General features: G+C 54.5%; 2 protein-coding genes across 10 annotated transcripts in view; one reads left to right on the top strand and one right to left on the bottom strand.

Annotated features, from left to right (window-relative positions):
- MLLT1 (MLLT1 super elongation complex subunit) overlaps positions 1-10,978 on the top strand; it is a 71,652-nt gene extending 60,674 nt beyond the window's left edge. For 4 of the 8 annotated variants that reach the window (XM_029051698.1, XM_029051694.1, XM_029051693.1 and 1 more), the window contains 5 exons: positions 1,126-1,234; positions 3,074-3,173; positions 4,152-4,265; positions 6,794-6,865; positions 8,063-8,333. In XM_029051698.1, coding sequence (XP_028907531.1) covers positions 1,126-1,234; positions 3,074-3,173; positions 4,152-4,265; positions 6,794-6,865; positions 8,063-8,191 — 524 coding nt within the window. In that variant the 3' untranslated portion in view covers positions 8,192-8,333. Of the gene's footprint in view, positions 1-1,125; positions 1,235-3,073; positions 3,174-4,151; positions 4,266-6,793; positions 6,866-8,062; positions 8,334-10,715 lie in introns of those variants that run through there. The other 4 variants (XM_029051696.1, XM_029051695.1, XM_029051697.1 and 1 more) reach the window with 3 other exon arrangements.
- Positions 10,979-13,950: 2,972 nt separating this feature from the next.
- ACSBG2 (acyl-CoA synthetase bubblegum family member 2) overlaps positions 13,951-16,082 on the bottom strand; it is a 40,037-nt gene continuing 37,905 nt past the window's right edge. For both annotated transcript variants that reach the window (XM_029050805.2, XM_029050806.2), the window contains exon 16: positions 13,951-14,136. The gene's annotated coding sequence lies outside the window, so the exon portion shown is untranslated. The remainder of the gene's footprint in view (positions 14,137-16,082) is intronic.

The raw sequence follows: 16,082 nt of genomic DNA, 5'->3' as shown, positions 1-16,082 counted from the left end.
TAATGAATACCATTAAAAAAAACAAAAAAAAACCTGTGCCCCAGGGTGGAGAAAGAGTAGGGCTGGCAGTGCAGGGGAGAAATAAAACCAGTCCGCAGTCGTGTTCCCAAAGGAAATTAATAGTTTTGTGCCACAGTTTCCGATTAGCTATCCCCATCCCATCAGCCACCTCAACGCATAGACTTGCCATTTGTTTATGCTCGTCTGTTCCGCATACCTGCTCTTCCATTATGTCTGTTGTCTTCACCATTAGACTGTGAGTTCCTCTAAGGCCGAGGTCGCGTCTCTTACTACTTATATCCATCCCCCAAATGCCTGCTCCCAGTCGGTGCTACTGATTCCGTTCTACACAGAGAGGGTGGGGTTGGGGATGTGCTCTTGCCTACTGGGAAAGTTGAGCACTGGCCCAATTCCAGTCTGTTGGTCTTGTTCGTTAATGACAGTCATTCATTGTGGGCCCCTCAGATTTATAAGGAAGGTGTCCAGAAAAGTGGGAAAGATATTTAGAGTGTAGGCACTCCGTTACCCGGCAGTGTGGTTGGGCAAGCTGTGACCGTAACTGCTGACCTCAGGGTACCTAACTCAGCACTGGGCCAGGGTAATTTAATTGAGCAAGGTCTTAGCCTAACGCTAACACCACTGGCTAGGCTTGGTGATAGTCACCGAGTTAGTGACCTGGCTGGGGGTCGAGTGTCAGTGAATTCAGAGGTTCTGTCCATCAAAACAGCTGGTTATGAGAAACGCTTAGATCTTGTTAGCTCATTTCTAAGACGCTCAGAACAATCAGCAAGTGTTGTTTGAGGGCCCCTCTGATTTTGAGCACCCTACCAGACACTTGAGTACATGTTGAAGAATAAGTATGGTCTCTGCCCTCTAGGAATTTATCATCTGCCGTATTCAGATCAAGCAGATGCAGAATCCGCAAAGAACGTGAACCCACTGATAGGTTTACAAGAAAGAATCGAGGGAGAGGAATGGGTCCTGAAGTGTACCTACGTGCTGGAGGATGGGTACCTTCCTGGAGGAGGTGGGTCTTTAGCTGTGACGTAAGCACTCACTGTGTCATCTGCTCTTCCCATCTCTCTCCTTCCCTCCCCGCCCCCCCCCCCCAACCCCATGACTCAGGGCCCCTGCGTTCCATGGTGGAGGACCTGCAGTCAGAAGAATCTGACGACGACGACTCTTCTTCTGGGGAGGAGGCAGCCGTCAAAAGCAATCCCACGAGGGATTCCAGGTGATGAGCCGACGCTACGGGGCGCTGGCGTCGCCAGCCCAGGCTCCGTGAGTTGGTGGCAACTGAGTTGAGCCTGGAGGGGAGGGGAGGAGGAAGGCAGTAGACTCTCCCAAGCGGCCTCTGCTGGAGAGGCCCGAGGAGCTGAGCTACAGCCAATGGCTACAGCAGATGTGAGGAAAGGCAGATTTCTGGGGTTGACGGTGGCCAGATGGGAGACTGCCTCCATCTTGCCAACAAATTGGTATCGTTGTGTGCAGACAGAAGGGCATTAGACAAATATTATTCATGAGACTATTCCCTCAGATCAGTTCCCTGACAGGTTGCCAGTGCTCCTCCCCGGCACCATAGTACCACCCTGGTGGGGTGTGGAGACTCAGCTCTAAACAGTTTAGTGCCCCTTTCCTCTGTCCCCCTCTCCCCTACAGAACCTCTTCCCTACTGCCCTCCTGTACCCTACCCTTGAAAAAACATATGCCCTTCCCCCGTGCCCTTCCCCCGTACCCCTCCAAGAGACCCAGGGGGTTCAGGCTGTCCTGCTGCCCCTTTCTCTCCTTTCCACTCCAGAAAGGCTAGCGAACTAGTTTCACCCTTCTGCCCCTGCCCGAGAAAAGTCTGCTGTTAAGATCTGCTGGCACCCCCACTGCTCACAGACTTTGCCTTCCAAGGCAAGCTAAGCTATATGGAGTGGGCTTGAGAAGGGGTGTGCCAGAGTGAGCCCAGCATGGAGGGGGGCGGAGCAGGGAGCCCTGGTCTCAGAGCAAGGATGTGGCCCGGGACTCTTCTGGGTGTGGTGGTAGCCCCAAGGATGACTGGGCTGCCTAGTCTGGGCTCTCTTCTGCTTCAGCGTTATTTCAGCGAGTTGACCATGGGGCCCAACCGCCCCTCCCGCCCCTTCTTGAATCCTGGGGGCCTGAGCCCCTGACACACCGGGCTTTGCGCCGGGCCTGGCCAGAGCAGGACCCTAGTACGGGCCGGCGTGAGAGAAGAAAGGACAAGCTAAGAAGTGAGGGCAGGAATAACAATGGTGGTAAAAGAAGCAGAGCTACCCTTGCAGCTTTCAGATGGGAAGCGGGTACAGTGAGGCTCTCCCACACTGAGCCAGCCTCCTGCATCTCTGCTGGTCGGTATGGAGAACTGAGAGAGCCTGGCTGTTTCTTGCTTTCTCATCCTTAGAGAGGAAACTAGGTGGCACTCCCGCCCTCCCCATCCCGTTGGGCTCGCCAAAATGACTCCCGGAGGAGATTTTCCACACGACACACGGGGCAGCAGTTGTTACTTTTTGCATTTGGCCCCTCGAAGTGGCTGCCAAATCCGAGGAGCAGAAATGATGGCAGTTACCCATGTGCCTGAGTCACAGACAAGCACTATGCCTGCCACAGAAGAACCCATCTCCTAATCAGCTCTCCTTGCTCCCGAGGGAGGGCAGAACATTTTGGGCACAGCTTCGTTGGCACTGCTTTGTGGTGTGGGCAGTCCTGGTTAATTTGAAGACCAAATGAACTGGGGCTGTTTTTTGCTTTGTTCCCTTGGAGAATGTGCCCTCTTCCTGGAAGCCAAAGATGAGTGGGGCTTCTTTTTGCACCCAATTTGAGGTTTCCTCCCCAGCCTCTGGGGTAACCCAGGAGACCCCAAGCTGTCCTAGGAGTCAGCCGCAAGCACCTGACTGTGTGATCTCCTGGTGACACAGTGAAAAACGGGATGGAGAAGGGAAGAAGGGAGAATTGATAAAACAAATACAGAAACAAGCAGCCCACCCTGAGGGTCTCGGGGTTCAGCAGCAGAAGAGGAGATCCAGATCCCCCAGATCAGGGGTCTTCATTCTGGGCTGTTGCTTTTCAGATTGAGTTTCAGTGACAGTGACAGCGACAACAGTGCAGACTCTTGCCTGCCCAGTCGAGAAGCCCCTCCCGCTCAGAAGTTGCCCCCAGCTAACAACAAGGTATGTGCCCCAAGGGTGCCCTTCCCCTCCGGCCTCTGATCCCCCAGAAGGGGGACCCAGAGAATCCTAATAACAGAAACGATTCTTGAGTTGGTCCGTATGACCAAATGCCAGATCCCAGAGGAGTGAGTGTAGGTGGGCTTCAGTGGCCAAAGAAAATGCATTAGTTGCCAGAAGTGGATCTGTACGAGGTGATGGACGGCTGCATCTGGGACTGGTCTGAATTTTAAAAAGTCCAGTTGTTCAGGTTGGCTCTTCGGTCTCCAAGCCTGAGAACTCTGTTATTTGTTTCTGAGCAGTGTGGAGCAGAACAGCCAAATCTGAAAGGGCTTGCAAACCAATCCTGAGAGGAAAACTGACTTAATGTGGGTAGAAAGTTCACTTCAGGGCAGTTTGATGGGAACTGAGTAGCCATTAGTCGCCCAGTGGCCTGGCCAGGCCTGTGAAGGGAGGGGTTGCTCTTGGGTTCCACCTTAATAGCCCAGTAACTTTCTGGCTGGCTGGCAAGCCTAGAGTCGTTTGAGGTCATCCAGATCCTGGCTCCCTGACCTCCACCCCTCATTGCTTCAAGAACACCCCTCTTGTACCCGAGCCTCCTAGAAATACGGGAGAGGAGGGCAGTGGACGAAGAGGAAAGGGAGACCAGTAGTACCGCAGACATTGAGGACCGAGATGATGGCAGCAGGAAACAGAGATATGTGCTGTGTTTGATGCGGGCTTAGTGGTAGGGGGAGGGGAGAGAATCTGGAAACTCAGGCCGCAAAGTGGTTAAAGGAGTGGGGATAAAGATGAAGTTGAGAACGTGGTGAGGGGTGTTGAGGCCAGTTTGTGGCTATAGGCTCCTAGCTCGGTACCAGTGCCAGGTGGAGTATTGACACTGTCTTGTGGTACACAGAAATCAATATCTCTTTTTTCTCTCTCTCTCTCTCTCTCTCTCTTCCTCTCTTCTTCTCCCCCCCCCTCTTATCTCCCCCCCAGCCTTCTGCTGGCTCTAAGCAAACTGTTTTTCAAACCCTCCAGGCATCTGGCAGAAAGAGTCCAGAACCCTGCAGCAAACCAGAAAAGATCCTGAAAAAGGGAACCTATGACAAGGTGAGTGGGTGGAGGTGGGACAGGCAGGGCAGCTTCCCCTGTTTTGTGCAGAGTTGAGGGGTAGGAGTTGGTTATTGTTGAACGTGAATTGTTGGAAGTGAGGTGTCAATGCAGGGGGCATTCAACTCACCTCCCTGGAGGAAGCTTCTCCACACCATCCACTCTGGGGTCTTAAGTGCAAGAAACCTTGGTCCCCAGGCAGCTGGGGCTGGATATACACCACCCACACCTGCCCAGGATTTGGGAGTGCTTTTCCTTCCAGCTCTGAGTTCTGCCCTGTGGAGGCAGCGGAGGTGGAGTACTGCTGTTTGTAGGTAATGGCCCTGCAGAGCCAGTATTGTACCACTTATTTACAAAATGCCTGGCTCCATTGTCTGTCTGTCAGTCTGTCTATAGAGTCCTTGGTTCCCTTTGGGGCTTGAAGCAATGAAACAAAATCTCCAAGTTTTTGGTTTTTTGTCTGTTCGTTTGTTTTTGTTTTAAAACCCCTGTTGATTCAACAGGGCTCCGTTTGGTGACCTTTGAAAAGAGACTTGCCGTGCTCACTGTGCTGTGCTCACTGCTCGTTGTTTAGCATTTGGGTGCTATGGGGAATGTGACATCCAGCAGACCAAATCTTTCTGTTTCCCATCTGTATGAGAACTCTAGAGATTCCAGAATCAGTTTTCTGCATCCCTGACCTTGAACTGCATTCCGCTGTGCTTTGGTGATGGGTCGCTAGTCAGTTCCAAACAGGAAACAGACCCCAAAAGCGCTCTTCCTGAATCAGTTCCGTTTGGGTCGACCTCTTCAACCAGCCTTTTTTGGGGGCTTGGTAATGTCAGCCTTCATCCTAGAGAAGCGGTGTAGCGTAGTGAAAAGAGCCCGGACCTGGGAGTCAGAGGACCTGGGTTCTAATCCTGGCTCTAGCCACTTGTCTGCTGTTGTGACCTTGGGCAAGTCACTTCATTTCTGAGAATTGCCTCAGTTCCCTCATCTGCAGAGTGGGGAGTCAACACCTATTCTCTCTCCTACTTAGACCGTAGCCCCATGCGGGACCCAATAATCTCAACTCTACCCAAGTGCTTAGTACAGCGCTTGGCACATAGTATATGCTTAACAAATACCACAGTTATTATTTTTATCATCTAGGACCCAGAGCAGGGCAGTTGAGGAATCGGGATGAACTCGGGCCCCTCTGAAAAATGCTGCCCCCAGAGACACACCGTTTACCTTTTAAGCATTCCCAAAGCGACTTCGCTGCAGTTTGACCGCACCTGGACCAGTCGGCTGCCTCCTCTGGCAGTACTGGGATTGGCCTTGGAGCGGGTGAGGCCCCTGACCTGCCTGCTTTGTGACTTTGGGCAGGTCACTCAACTTTTCTGGGTCTCAGTTTCCTCATCTGCAAAAGGGAGTAAGAGATCAGCCCTCCCCACCTCTTAGATTGTGAGCCCCGTGTCGGGTGGGGACCGTGTCCGAGCTGATTCTCTGCGCCTCCCCCTGCACTTAGCCCAGTGCTTGTGCCTTCTTAGTGAATATGAGATTTGTGGAGGAGCCTCCAGCCCGCCCCCAGCAGGTGGGTCTAAAAATGCTGCTCCAGGGGGGCCTGGGGCTCTCAGGGCCCGCCCGCTCAGATGACTCTTCCCAAAGATGGAGCTCCCGGGGAAGGAAGACTCCAACCCCCATGCCTGATGGGGTGCTGGGGTTGGGCGAAGAGGGCACATTCCTCAGAAATGCTAGACAGGGTCTCCTTTGTTCTGGTTTAGATGGTGTAAGCCAACAGGAAGGAGCGCGGCACTTTTCCGGGCCTTTCTTGATCTGACTCACTGAGTGAGAATTCCAAGGGCCCCATTGTGGGCCAGCAGGTAGCGTCCTGGCTGGGAGCCAGAAGGTCTGGGGGCCGGGGACCTGCCTCTACATGGTCAGAGACTCAGGGGCGACGGTCTGGGTCCAACCTGATTTTATCTTGGACGTTCTCCCCCCCTCCCTCACCCCCCCCCCCCCCCCCCCCCAACGCTCAGTTCCAGGCCGAAGCCACAGTAAGCGGTTAACCAAAACCACTGTTGTTATTGGCGAAGCGGGGCCGGGGATGCCGTGAGCATCAGTGTAATTTTAAGAACTCAGACCGGGGCTTTGGGTTTCCTTAAAGAGCTTAGAGGCCTGGCCCGACCGGCCGCTCCTGGCCCCTGGACCCCGATCTCGTCGGGGAGGGGAACGGTTGGGCAGAAGACCATCTGATGGGACGGTCGGAGCTGAGCCGAGAATCGGATCTCCTAAGCGAGAGGGAAGCTGGTCGGCGGGGAGCCTCGGGGCCAGAGCCCCTTCCGGCCCCAGGTTGGCCCAGCCCGAAGGGGGCGTTTGCCCGCCGGGCAGAGTCCCGGCCCCCCCGCCCTCCCCCCCCGGCCGTGGGGGGAAAGGTTCCTCCGGGACCACCCCGGGGCGGGGCCGGCAGCTCGCCCCAGCCCCCTCCGCCACTCCGGGGCCGTGTGCCCTTGGGGCAGGCCCCGCGTCCACCTTGTTCCGCCCTGTTTCACCATGGTCTTTTGCAGGCCTACACTGACGAGCTGGTGGAGCTTCACAGGCGGTTGATGGCACTCCGGGAGCGCAACGTGCTGCAGCAGGTAGGGATCTTCTTAAAGCTGAGCCCGTCGCTCCCAGGGCGACTCAGCGAGCTCCGGGTGCCTGCCTAGTTCACGGTCAAAGCCAGAGAGAAGTGTGGCTCTTGGATGGAATTCCACCAGAGGGCGTTTGGCTGCAGCTTCGAGGGTGCAGACGCTCTTGTGGCTAAGCCCCAAGCGGACCCGGCCCCGAGCTCCGGCTGGCCGGGCTAGGCCTGGGCCAGAGGAGCACCGGGTGAAACGGGGGGGTGGGGGTCCTTCCTCCAAGGGCCCAGGACCCTCCCGGGGAGGAGCTCGCAGGTTGCCGCTGGCCCACTGCCACCCAAACCTGGGTCCCCCCGCTTTCAAGGGTGCCGGCCGGTGCCCCCGGTGGGCCTGGTTCAGAATCAGCCCGTAGCTGCCCGGGCACCCCGTCGTCAGCGTGAAGCCACGTGGTTCTCGTTGTCGCGGGGAGCAGGTGAAGTTCGGAACGGCAGAAAGCGAGGTAGCCTGGCTTCATCCCCCCAAACCCCAAACGTGGGTGTCTCCGAACCCCGTTTTGAGAGAGAAGGCTGTGGCCGGGGAGAGTGGAGCCTGCGAAGGTAGCTCCCGGAGCCCCAAGCCGCCTCGGAAGTCTGACCCCTGCTCCCACGGCATGGAGTCCTTGGGGAGTCTCCAAGAAAACGGGGGTGAGGGCACGCTCAAAGCCTCCCCGAATCTCCCGGGAATCGTCCCTCTGCCCCTCGATCCTTGGAGAGTCCCATTGGAAGCGAGGCTTCCCCCGAACACACCACCGTACCTACCTGGGGTCCTCCCCGTCTCCAGGGTTCCCATGGTACTTTGGTGATGGAGGCCAGTTTGGGGGGGGAGGGGGAGGGGCTTAGAGCCATTTGGGGCCATTGTAAGGAGTCTTGCCTTCTGCTGTCATCGAGCTCTCTCCCCTCTCCCCCCCACCTCCCCACAATGGCTCCCAGAGTTCCAGTTGAATCTAAAGCTTTTCCCTGCCTCCCCTCCTTTTCATTTGGGGATTCCATCAAAGACTTCCAGGAACTTGAGTTTGGGGCAATGGTGGCTATCGTGCCAGCGCTCGTCCTGGCTGCACTTGGTGCTTTGCCCGGGGCAAAGAGAGGAGGATCCACAGGATCCCCTTGGCCTCGTCTGCTCTCCATCCTCTTGGCCTTGCACCCTTCATGCACTGTGCCACTGCCTCTCTCTTTTCAGATTGTGAATCTCATCGAGGAAACCGGCCATTTTAACGTCACCAACACCACCTTTGACTTTGATCTTTTCTCTCTGGATGAGACAACCGTCCGCAAACTGCAGAGTTATTTGGAAGCCGTGGCCACATGACAGCCGGCCCCGGATGCGGGCTGCCTTTGAACCCAGAAAACCCGAAATCCAGTCTCCCAGTCCCAGGAACCAAGCCCCCCGAACTTGGCCTTTTCCTTCCTTTCTCGATGTGTCCGTCCGGCCCCCCTCCCCCCTTCCTCCCCCTTCCCCCCTCTTCTTCCCCTGTCTTTTCCCCTAACCCTTCTCCTCCTCCCCCACCCCCCCCACCCCCGACCCGCCATCCCAGCCCCCGAAGCGCTGCACTGCCTTAGAGAACAGCCATGCTCTAGCGAATGCACAGCCAGCTGCACTTTTCCTCGTAGGCTTCGAACGAGCCCCCACATTGAGTCTGCCCTGCCTAGCTACGCAAGGACGCTCGGGCTCTGGTACCGAGTTGGAGCGACAGAGGAAGCTGCTCCCTGCTGCACAGAGGGGTTTGCTTGGAAAAACTGCTTGGGCCTGAGGGCCCCTTTCAGGTCTCTCTCTGAGACCGGAAGAAATCGGTTCAGTGATCTCTTCCCCTGCTGCCCGGGGAACCGTGCGCCGTGAGCGCCGTGGACGCGATAGCAGCACTTGGAAGCTGGTCTCGCGTTTGAGGACGGTCGTGGCTTCCTGCGTGGCCCGATGGGTCAGTCGCTGTGGAACGCGTATCCCCTAGAGAACGGTTTGGTGCCTGGGCCCCCCCCCGCCGGCCCCCGCTCTTCAGAAGGCATCGTTCTAGCCACGGGGCCGGGCCTTGTTCTCGGGTTCAGCTTCTGAGAGGGCGAATGAGGTGCCTTCAGAGTCTCCCATCTCCCAAGGCTTTTGAGACCTCTTTTTTTGCTGATGCCAGGCCCGAAGCAGTCTCACTCCTTTCAGTCTGCTCTAACTGTAATAGGACTCAAAATTGTACGCTGTATATTTTCTATATATATTATATATATATATATATATATGTATGTATGTATGTACTGGATGTATAAGAGGGCCTCGTCGGGCTTCACATTTTCAGGGTGTGTGTGGGTGTGTGTGTGTGTGTGTGTGTGTGTGCACGCGCGCGCCCGTGCGTTTGTGTTTTTTTGTTTTTTGTTTTTTTAATGGCAAGAGCCCATGGGAGGAAGTAATACGGTTTGACTCTTTTGTTGACGTGTCTCTCGTGGACAGGTTCTAGTATCTGAAAGCTGAATGGTGATATTTGAAGCATTCTGTGTCCTGGAAGGGACTGCCTGATTAATTTTCATCGGTCAGTGTCAGAATACTTTTTGCCAAAATGTTCTATGTTCTCAAGGGTGTCTTTTCCTCCAGTGACCCTGGGATAGTGACTGTACTGTGGGGAAACGCAAAGCAAGGGAATATTTTTTTCTTTTCTATCTCACGTAGACATGTAAAATTTCAAAATCTCAGAATCCATCCACTCTTCTTAGAACTGCTGAAATGATGGTGGAAAATGGCAAACACTAATCCAGCATATTTAATGTTCGGTGTGAGTGTATTTCCTCCCCATCCATCCCAACACGTTTCCCCCCCCCCCCAACCACCACCACCACCACCAACCCCCCTCCTTACACACACACACACACACACACACACACACACACAGTGCAAAACCTAGTTAAGCTAGTTAGGGTTTCTGAGCACTGAGTATATTTGGTAGCCAGGATCTAGCCAAGTACTGCAGATTATCTCCTAGCATTTTAAGGCTAATTGGTTCCTGGCTGCAGCTTTTCTTCCTGTTTTGAAGAGTATTTGAACTTTGCAAACTTAGCTTCTGCCAAATAAGATGGAATCGTTTTGCAGAATATTGCAAGAAAAGCAAAAGATCGAACTAACCTTTAAAACCGGTCTTCTTCGAGCTTCTTTTCCCTTTCCCTGGTGAGCAGAGAGCAGGAAAGATGAGTTTCTGGGTTCTGCTCACGTGCTGCCCCTGTTTTTAGATGGCACGCTGGTCCTCTCTGAGCCAGCTGGTGGCCGCCCTGCACCTTGAGGGCCCAACGCTCAGCCTGGAGGAGTTGCGCCCTGTTGACTTGGCCCCGATAGGGATGTCTCCCCTGTGGTTTTCCTTCGCCCCGAGTTCTGGTCGGGGCCCTCCACTCAGGCTCTGCCCGATCAGAAAAGCTCAGAAGAGAAGCCATCCCTGGCATGTACCGATTTCCCTCTGGTTAGCGTAATGATTAAAGTCTAGGAGCAACACGGGTGCAGGCTGGCGGCGGGGCCCCCAGCCCACCCCCACTTGTAGCCAAGCCCGCCGTCGCCGGCGGCTCTGGCCTCTCTACCCGTGAGGCAACCTCCCGTTTTCTTCACTCGTCATCCCAGGCTTGCCTTTATATTCCTCACCCCCCCGCTAGCCCATCTGACCCTGCCCTGAGGCCGGACTGGACTGCTCCCCTCCCTCCCTCCTCTTCCCCCCGCCCTCCTGTCTGTGTCCAGCGCTGGTACCCTCGAGGAGTTGTGTCAAAATTGTCATTGTAGAGGGGGAACTCCTGCACTCCGCGTCTCCTGGGGTTTTCAGAGGAAACCGTAGTGGGCAGGTTTTGCAGACTAAAACTCCTTTTTATTCTGTCCGTAGGCCTTGGAAACCAGAACCTGTCTAAGAACGCCCTGCTTCTGCATCCTCTAATAGTGACGTCTCTGCTGTGTTCAAGTGTTAGAGGTTGTGCAGACGGAGGAGAGATGCAGATCTCTGGTCTCCCTGTCTAGAATGAATTCCCCACCCCACCCCCCCTCACTGAGCATCAACCTGTCGGGGGCAGCTGTTGGGCATAGCTGCTCCAGGAGCAGCAGTGGTTTCAGTGCTTCTCCGAGCTGTCGGGGTGGGGGGTGGGGGCCCGAGGCGTGGAGGGTCGGGGGGGAGGGGGAGGGCAGGGTTTGGGGGGCTGGGGCGGGGGCGGTGTGTGCCAAAACTTTTCCAAGAAAAATGGACAAGACAAACTATTTGGAATAAAGACCAAGGATCAGAGCCTTGTGAGTCGAATGGATTTGGAAAAGGCTTCGCCCTGGGCTTAGGTCCTTGCTCTGGTTTTCGAAAGGGTGGCATGGCCGCAGGCTGGCAGCTCCCAAGTTGCCTCTTTCCCGCCTGAGGGCCTGGCTGCCCAACAGTCGGCCCCAGCCCAAAGGAAAGTGCAATGATCCAATTACACTAGAGCCCTGGGCGATAGCCAAGGAGTGAGATTCAGCTGCTCGTGTGTATGTCCGTGTGTGGCCGGGAAATGCTACAGCTCCTATCCACCAGCCCCCTTCCACTCTCTCGCCAGAGCCCCCGGGCCAGGAACGGTTCTCCTTGGATTTCAAATGGAATATTTGCCGATGGTCCCTCAGGGCTGTTCACGCACCGGCGCCTGACCGAGGTTCTCAGGGAACCGTCACACCCCAACGGTTCCTGTGGCACCCTAAAATGGGGAGGACTCGGGGGCAAGGGGAAGACGGGGCGTTACCTTCAGGGGGCAGGAACCAGCCCACGTGCCACGCTTCTTAAAGAAAAGGGTGCATCCTTCAACTTGGAAATGACTGAATTCCTTGTCTCCTGCTGTGTCGAACAAATGAAAGCCAAGGTATGAAATACCTTCTGTCACATGAGGGGTTTTTACCAAGAAATGTATTTCACCATGTACTATGAAATTTGTCTTGCCCGAGAAACTCCCGAATCAAAGGAAAGAGGAGAATCATGTTTGTAATAAGTTACAGGATCATTTCTGTCCTGGATTTTAAACTTTTTGTTAAAATTGTGGAATTATGGAGAAATTTTATAGAAAAACGTGAAATAAACTAAGATGGCAAAGGAAATGGGGGCCAAGGCTGTTTTTCTTCCTTTTGCCGTCTTTGACTGTCACCGCAACTCGGTAGCTTCTTCCCCGCCAAGAATTTAGTTTTCAGGGCTGTCAACCTCCCTTGGGCCAGACTTGGAGCGGGAGGCAGAGGTAGGGGTTGGGAAGGTTTGGGGGAACGGAGGGACTTTGGCTGTGGGATGGCGTCACCAGGGTGGCCAATCCAAATTTCAGCAGCCAAGGCACCTGGCCCTGCAGGGGCCGGGTAGGGAGAAGAGGTGCCGGGCTGCTTTTTGGTTGGGGGGGAAGAGAGGGGTGCGAAACTCAGCCAGGAGCCTGACGGGGAATTGGAAAGGGAGGGCCAAGCCTCCTTCTCTCACCTCTGGGGGACAACTACCAACAGGTTGGCTCCTTCCTGCTGGAGCAGATGGGTGAAATAGCCACACCCCAGAGTCGAGTCATGTAAATGCCACAGAGTGGCATTCGTGTCCCTGGGGGGAATATTCTTAGAGATGTGCGTAAGGCTGGACGGAGAGCAGACTGGTGCAGAAAGGGGCTTGTCGGGGCCCCAGATGCAAGCTCCCGTCGGCTTACCTCCGTCCTCTACCTTTGTGGTCAGGGGAGGGCATTAAGTGTGGGCACTGGGAAAAGGGCTGAAGCATAGGTGCGGCTTACCCGCTTCCTCCCCTCCGTCACTTCAGTGTAATCGCTTGATCTGGGGAGGGGTGGGCAGATGAGTGAGAAAAACTTTACTCTGGTTGCTCCCTGACTTCCAAAAAGACTAACCGAACCTGACAATCTTTTACCTGCCAGACACTGCCTTTTGGTGAGTGACTTGGACTTTGTCTGGAAAACACTCTAGGAGTGTGTGCTGCACCATTCACGCTCTCCTCCTTGCCAGGCTGTGTTCCCCACTGCCTCAGAGGGGGCCAAAGGTGAGTAGGCGGGCAGGGGCGCACTCCAACCCACAAAACTGTTGGGGTCGGGGTGACTGCAGTACCGCGCTAAGGCTGTGCCAGTACCCTAGGCCAGCAGGCAATGGCCAGAGTATCCCTCGCAGTAGCCGCTGTGGACTTTGCTGCCTGTGTGAGCCAGCCTGTTTTCACAATTTCTGTCCATCGCCAACCTCCTATCTAGTGCTTGAGTCAGAAACTCCCTGCTGGTAATTTAGTTCCAGAAGGCACTCCCCTCTTATCCCTTCCTGCCCCAGGAGTGGGGTGTCAGACTTGGTGGCGGAGGAAATCTAGAAGGTGACATGGCTTGGGGACACACACTACCTGTCCCCCCCATCCTAGTGCCTACGACTCCCACCCTGTGTCGTCCCCCCACCACCAAGCAGGGAGGGAGCTCTGTCAATGCCAGCGAAGGGTAGGCTGGGGGCAGTGATGGAGAACAAAAGGTGAAGAGAGCTCCCCTCACACCCCTCTCCCCCCACCACTGCTTCCTCTGCAACAGGTCAGTCCCTCCTTCCCTCTCTTGAGTTGGGTGGAGGGCCGGGGGGAGACCAAGCTCTGAGAGTGCTGCATGAAGGCAGCAGGCAGAGTAACGGTAATAATAATAATAATTGTTTAAGCACTTACTATATAACAAGTGCATTTGTTAAGCATTTATTATGTGCAAGGCATTGTATTAAGCGCCGTGGTGGATACAAGCAAATCAGGTTGGACACAGTCCCTGTCCTATGTGGGGCTCACAGTCTCAATTCCCGTTTTACAGATGAGGGATCTGAGGGTCAGTAAAGGGACTTGTCCAAGGTCCCCCAGCAGGCAGGTGGCGGACCCAGGACCGAAACCCGTCACCGTACTAAGTGTTAGGGTAGAAATAAGGTAATTGGGTTGGACCCAGTCCCTGTCCCACACTGCGCTCAGTTTTAATCCCCAGCCTTGCCCAAGGTCACATGGCAGACACGCATTGGACCCTGCACTAGAACCCAGCCAGGTCCTTCTGACGCCCAGCCCCGTGCTCAAATATCCCGGTAGGCCGTGCTGCTTCTCCTCCGTTCTTAGGCATAACTCACCAACTTCATGCCTCGCAAACAAATGGGGGGAATTCCAGGCCCGTTTATTGATATGGGAGGTTGAACTAAAGGACATATATGCTGACTAGCCTATGAACAACTGTTGGGATGTTCTCTCCACTGCTGGATCCAGCTGAGCTGGGGCTGATGTAGGGGGATACAGCTCGGCTTGGGTAACACCATCCTTGTGGAGCTTTCTATTTACTTCCCTGCAACAACAAAGTATTAAGAACACTTCAGACACGTTTACTCGATTTGTAGCTCGGCTACGAGGTAAAGCTAATGCTATTTAACTTCACTGAGTTTAAAGCAGACATATGGCAGTCCCATCCCACTGCCCCCCACCCCCTATTATTGCTTGATCAACCAGAAATATTCTCCCAGAAATGCATTTTTAAATCAGCTGCACCTGCTGGTTCTTGTTTGAGGCTTTTGTTCTAGGAAGTGAGTTACATACAAAAACTACAACTCTAAAAGTCCTTAGGTCTTTGGAGCTCTGGGGAAATGGGTGTCTGGCAGGCAGGCTGGGCTCAGGCTCGCTCCAGCCCCTTCTACACAGAGTTTGGAGACAGAGCGAGAGCCCACATCCCAACCACAGCCAGCCCTGGTTGCTGCATTTGAGCCAGATCCAGGCCCAAAGCTGCCAATCCCTAGCCTTGGGTGACTTCAAATGTGACTTGATAGTATTTATTCACCATCCATGAGCAAATACAGCAATACCAGGTTCTGAATCTTTCTGGCTGTGTCACGGTCATAAGGACACTTCTCACTGTGCCTCGATCTCGCGACCGGCCCCTAGCCCACAGTCCTGTCTCTGGCCTGGAACACCCTCCCTTCTCAAATCTGACAGACTGTTACTCTCCCCCTTCATCAAAGCCTTACTGAAGGCACACCTCATCCCAGAGGCCTTCTCAGGTTAAGTTCCTCCCATCCTCTCCCCTGGCCCTTCATCACCCTGACTTGGTATTTTCCCCCCCGACTTGCTCTATTCCCCCCTCCCCATCCCCCAGCACTTATTTACCTAGCTGTAATTTGTCTCACAGTTCCAGACAGTAAGCTTATGCTGGACAGGGAATGTGTTTACCTTTGTATTGTACTCTTCCACACGCTTAGTACAGTGCTCTGCACACAGCACTCAATAAGTACAACTGAATGAATCAGCACACAAGTTCCACCCCCACAGAGAATTAATCTCTGTGGGCCAGGCCAGAACTGCATGCTGCTTTCAGAGGGTCAGGATAGCAATTTCTTGCTTTCCTCTCATGTCATAATGGGCTTCACAGGCCCAACCAGGTTGATAGATATGCATGACACCACCCCTACTCTCTCTCCCCACAAGCAAGCAGCTCCGTTTTCCCTAAACCGTATTATGGACTACTAATTCATGAATCTATTCCTTCCCCAAACCTGCTACTCTTCTCTGCCTCCCTAACAGCTGGTTGCAGCCCCTCTTCGGTTTTGGAGTTTGAGGGTCCCTCACACTTCAGCCTCCTCCCCCTCCCATCCTTTAACTGTTGGAATTCCTCAAGGGTCAGTTCTTGGCCCTCTTCTGTTCTCCATTTACACTCACTCCCTCGGTGAACTCATCCGCTCTCACGGCTTTGACTACCATCTCTACGCAGATGACACGCAGATCTACATCTCCGCCCCTGTCCTCTCCCCCTCCCTTCAGGCTCGCATCTCCTCCCGCCTCCGGGACGTCTCCACCTGGATGTCGGCCCGCCACCTAAAACTCAACATGAGCAAGACTGAGCTCCTCATCTTCCCTCCCAAGCCCGGTCCGCTCCCAGACTTCTCCGTCACTGTGGATGGCACGACCATCCTTCCCGTCCCGCAGGCCCGCAATCTCGGTGTCATCCTTGACTCGTCCCTCTCGTTCACCCCACACATCCTATCCGTTACCGAGACCTGCCGGTTTCACCTCTACAATATCGCCAAGATCCGCCCTTTCCTCTCCACCCAAACGGCTACCTTACTATTACGGGCTCTCGTTATATCCCGGCTAGACTACTGTGTCAGCCTTCTCTCTGACCTCCCTTCCTCCTCTCTCGCCCCGCTCCGGTCTATTCTTCACTCCGCTGCCCGGCTCATCTTCCTGCAGAAACGATCTGGGCATGTCACTCCCCTTCTTAAACAACTCCAGTGGTTGCCTATC

The sequence above is a fragment of the Ornithorhynchus anatinus genome, chromosome X1 (assembly GCF_004115215.2).
Source record: "Ornithorhynchus anatinus isolate Pmale09 chromosome X1, mOrnAna1.pri.v4, whole genome shotgun sequence".
Lineage (NCBI taxonomy): Eukaryota > Metazoa > Chordata > Mammalia > Monotremata > Ornithorhynchidae > Ornithorhynchus > Ornithorhynchus anatinus.
This window is presented reverse-complemented; position numbering and strand designations above follow the sequence as displayed.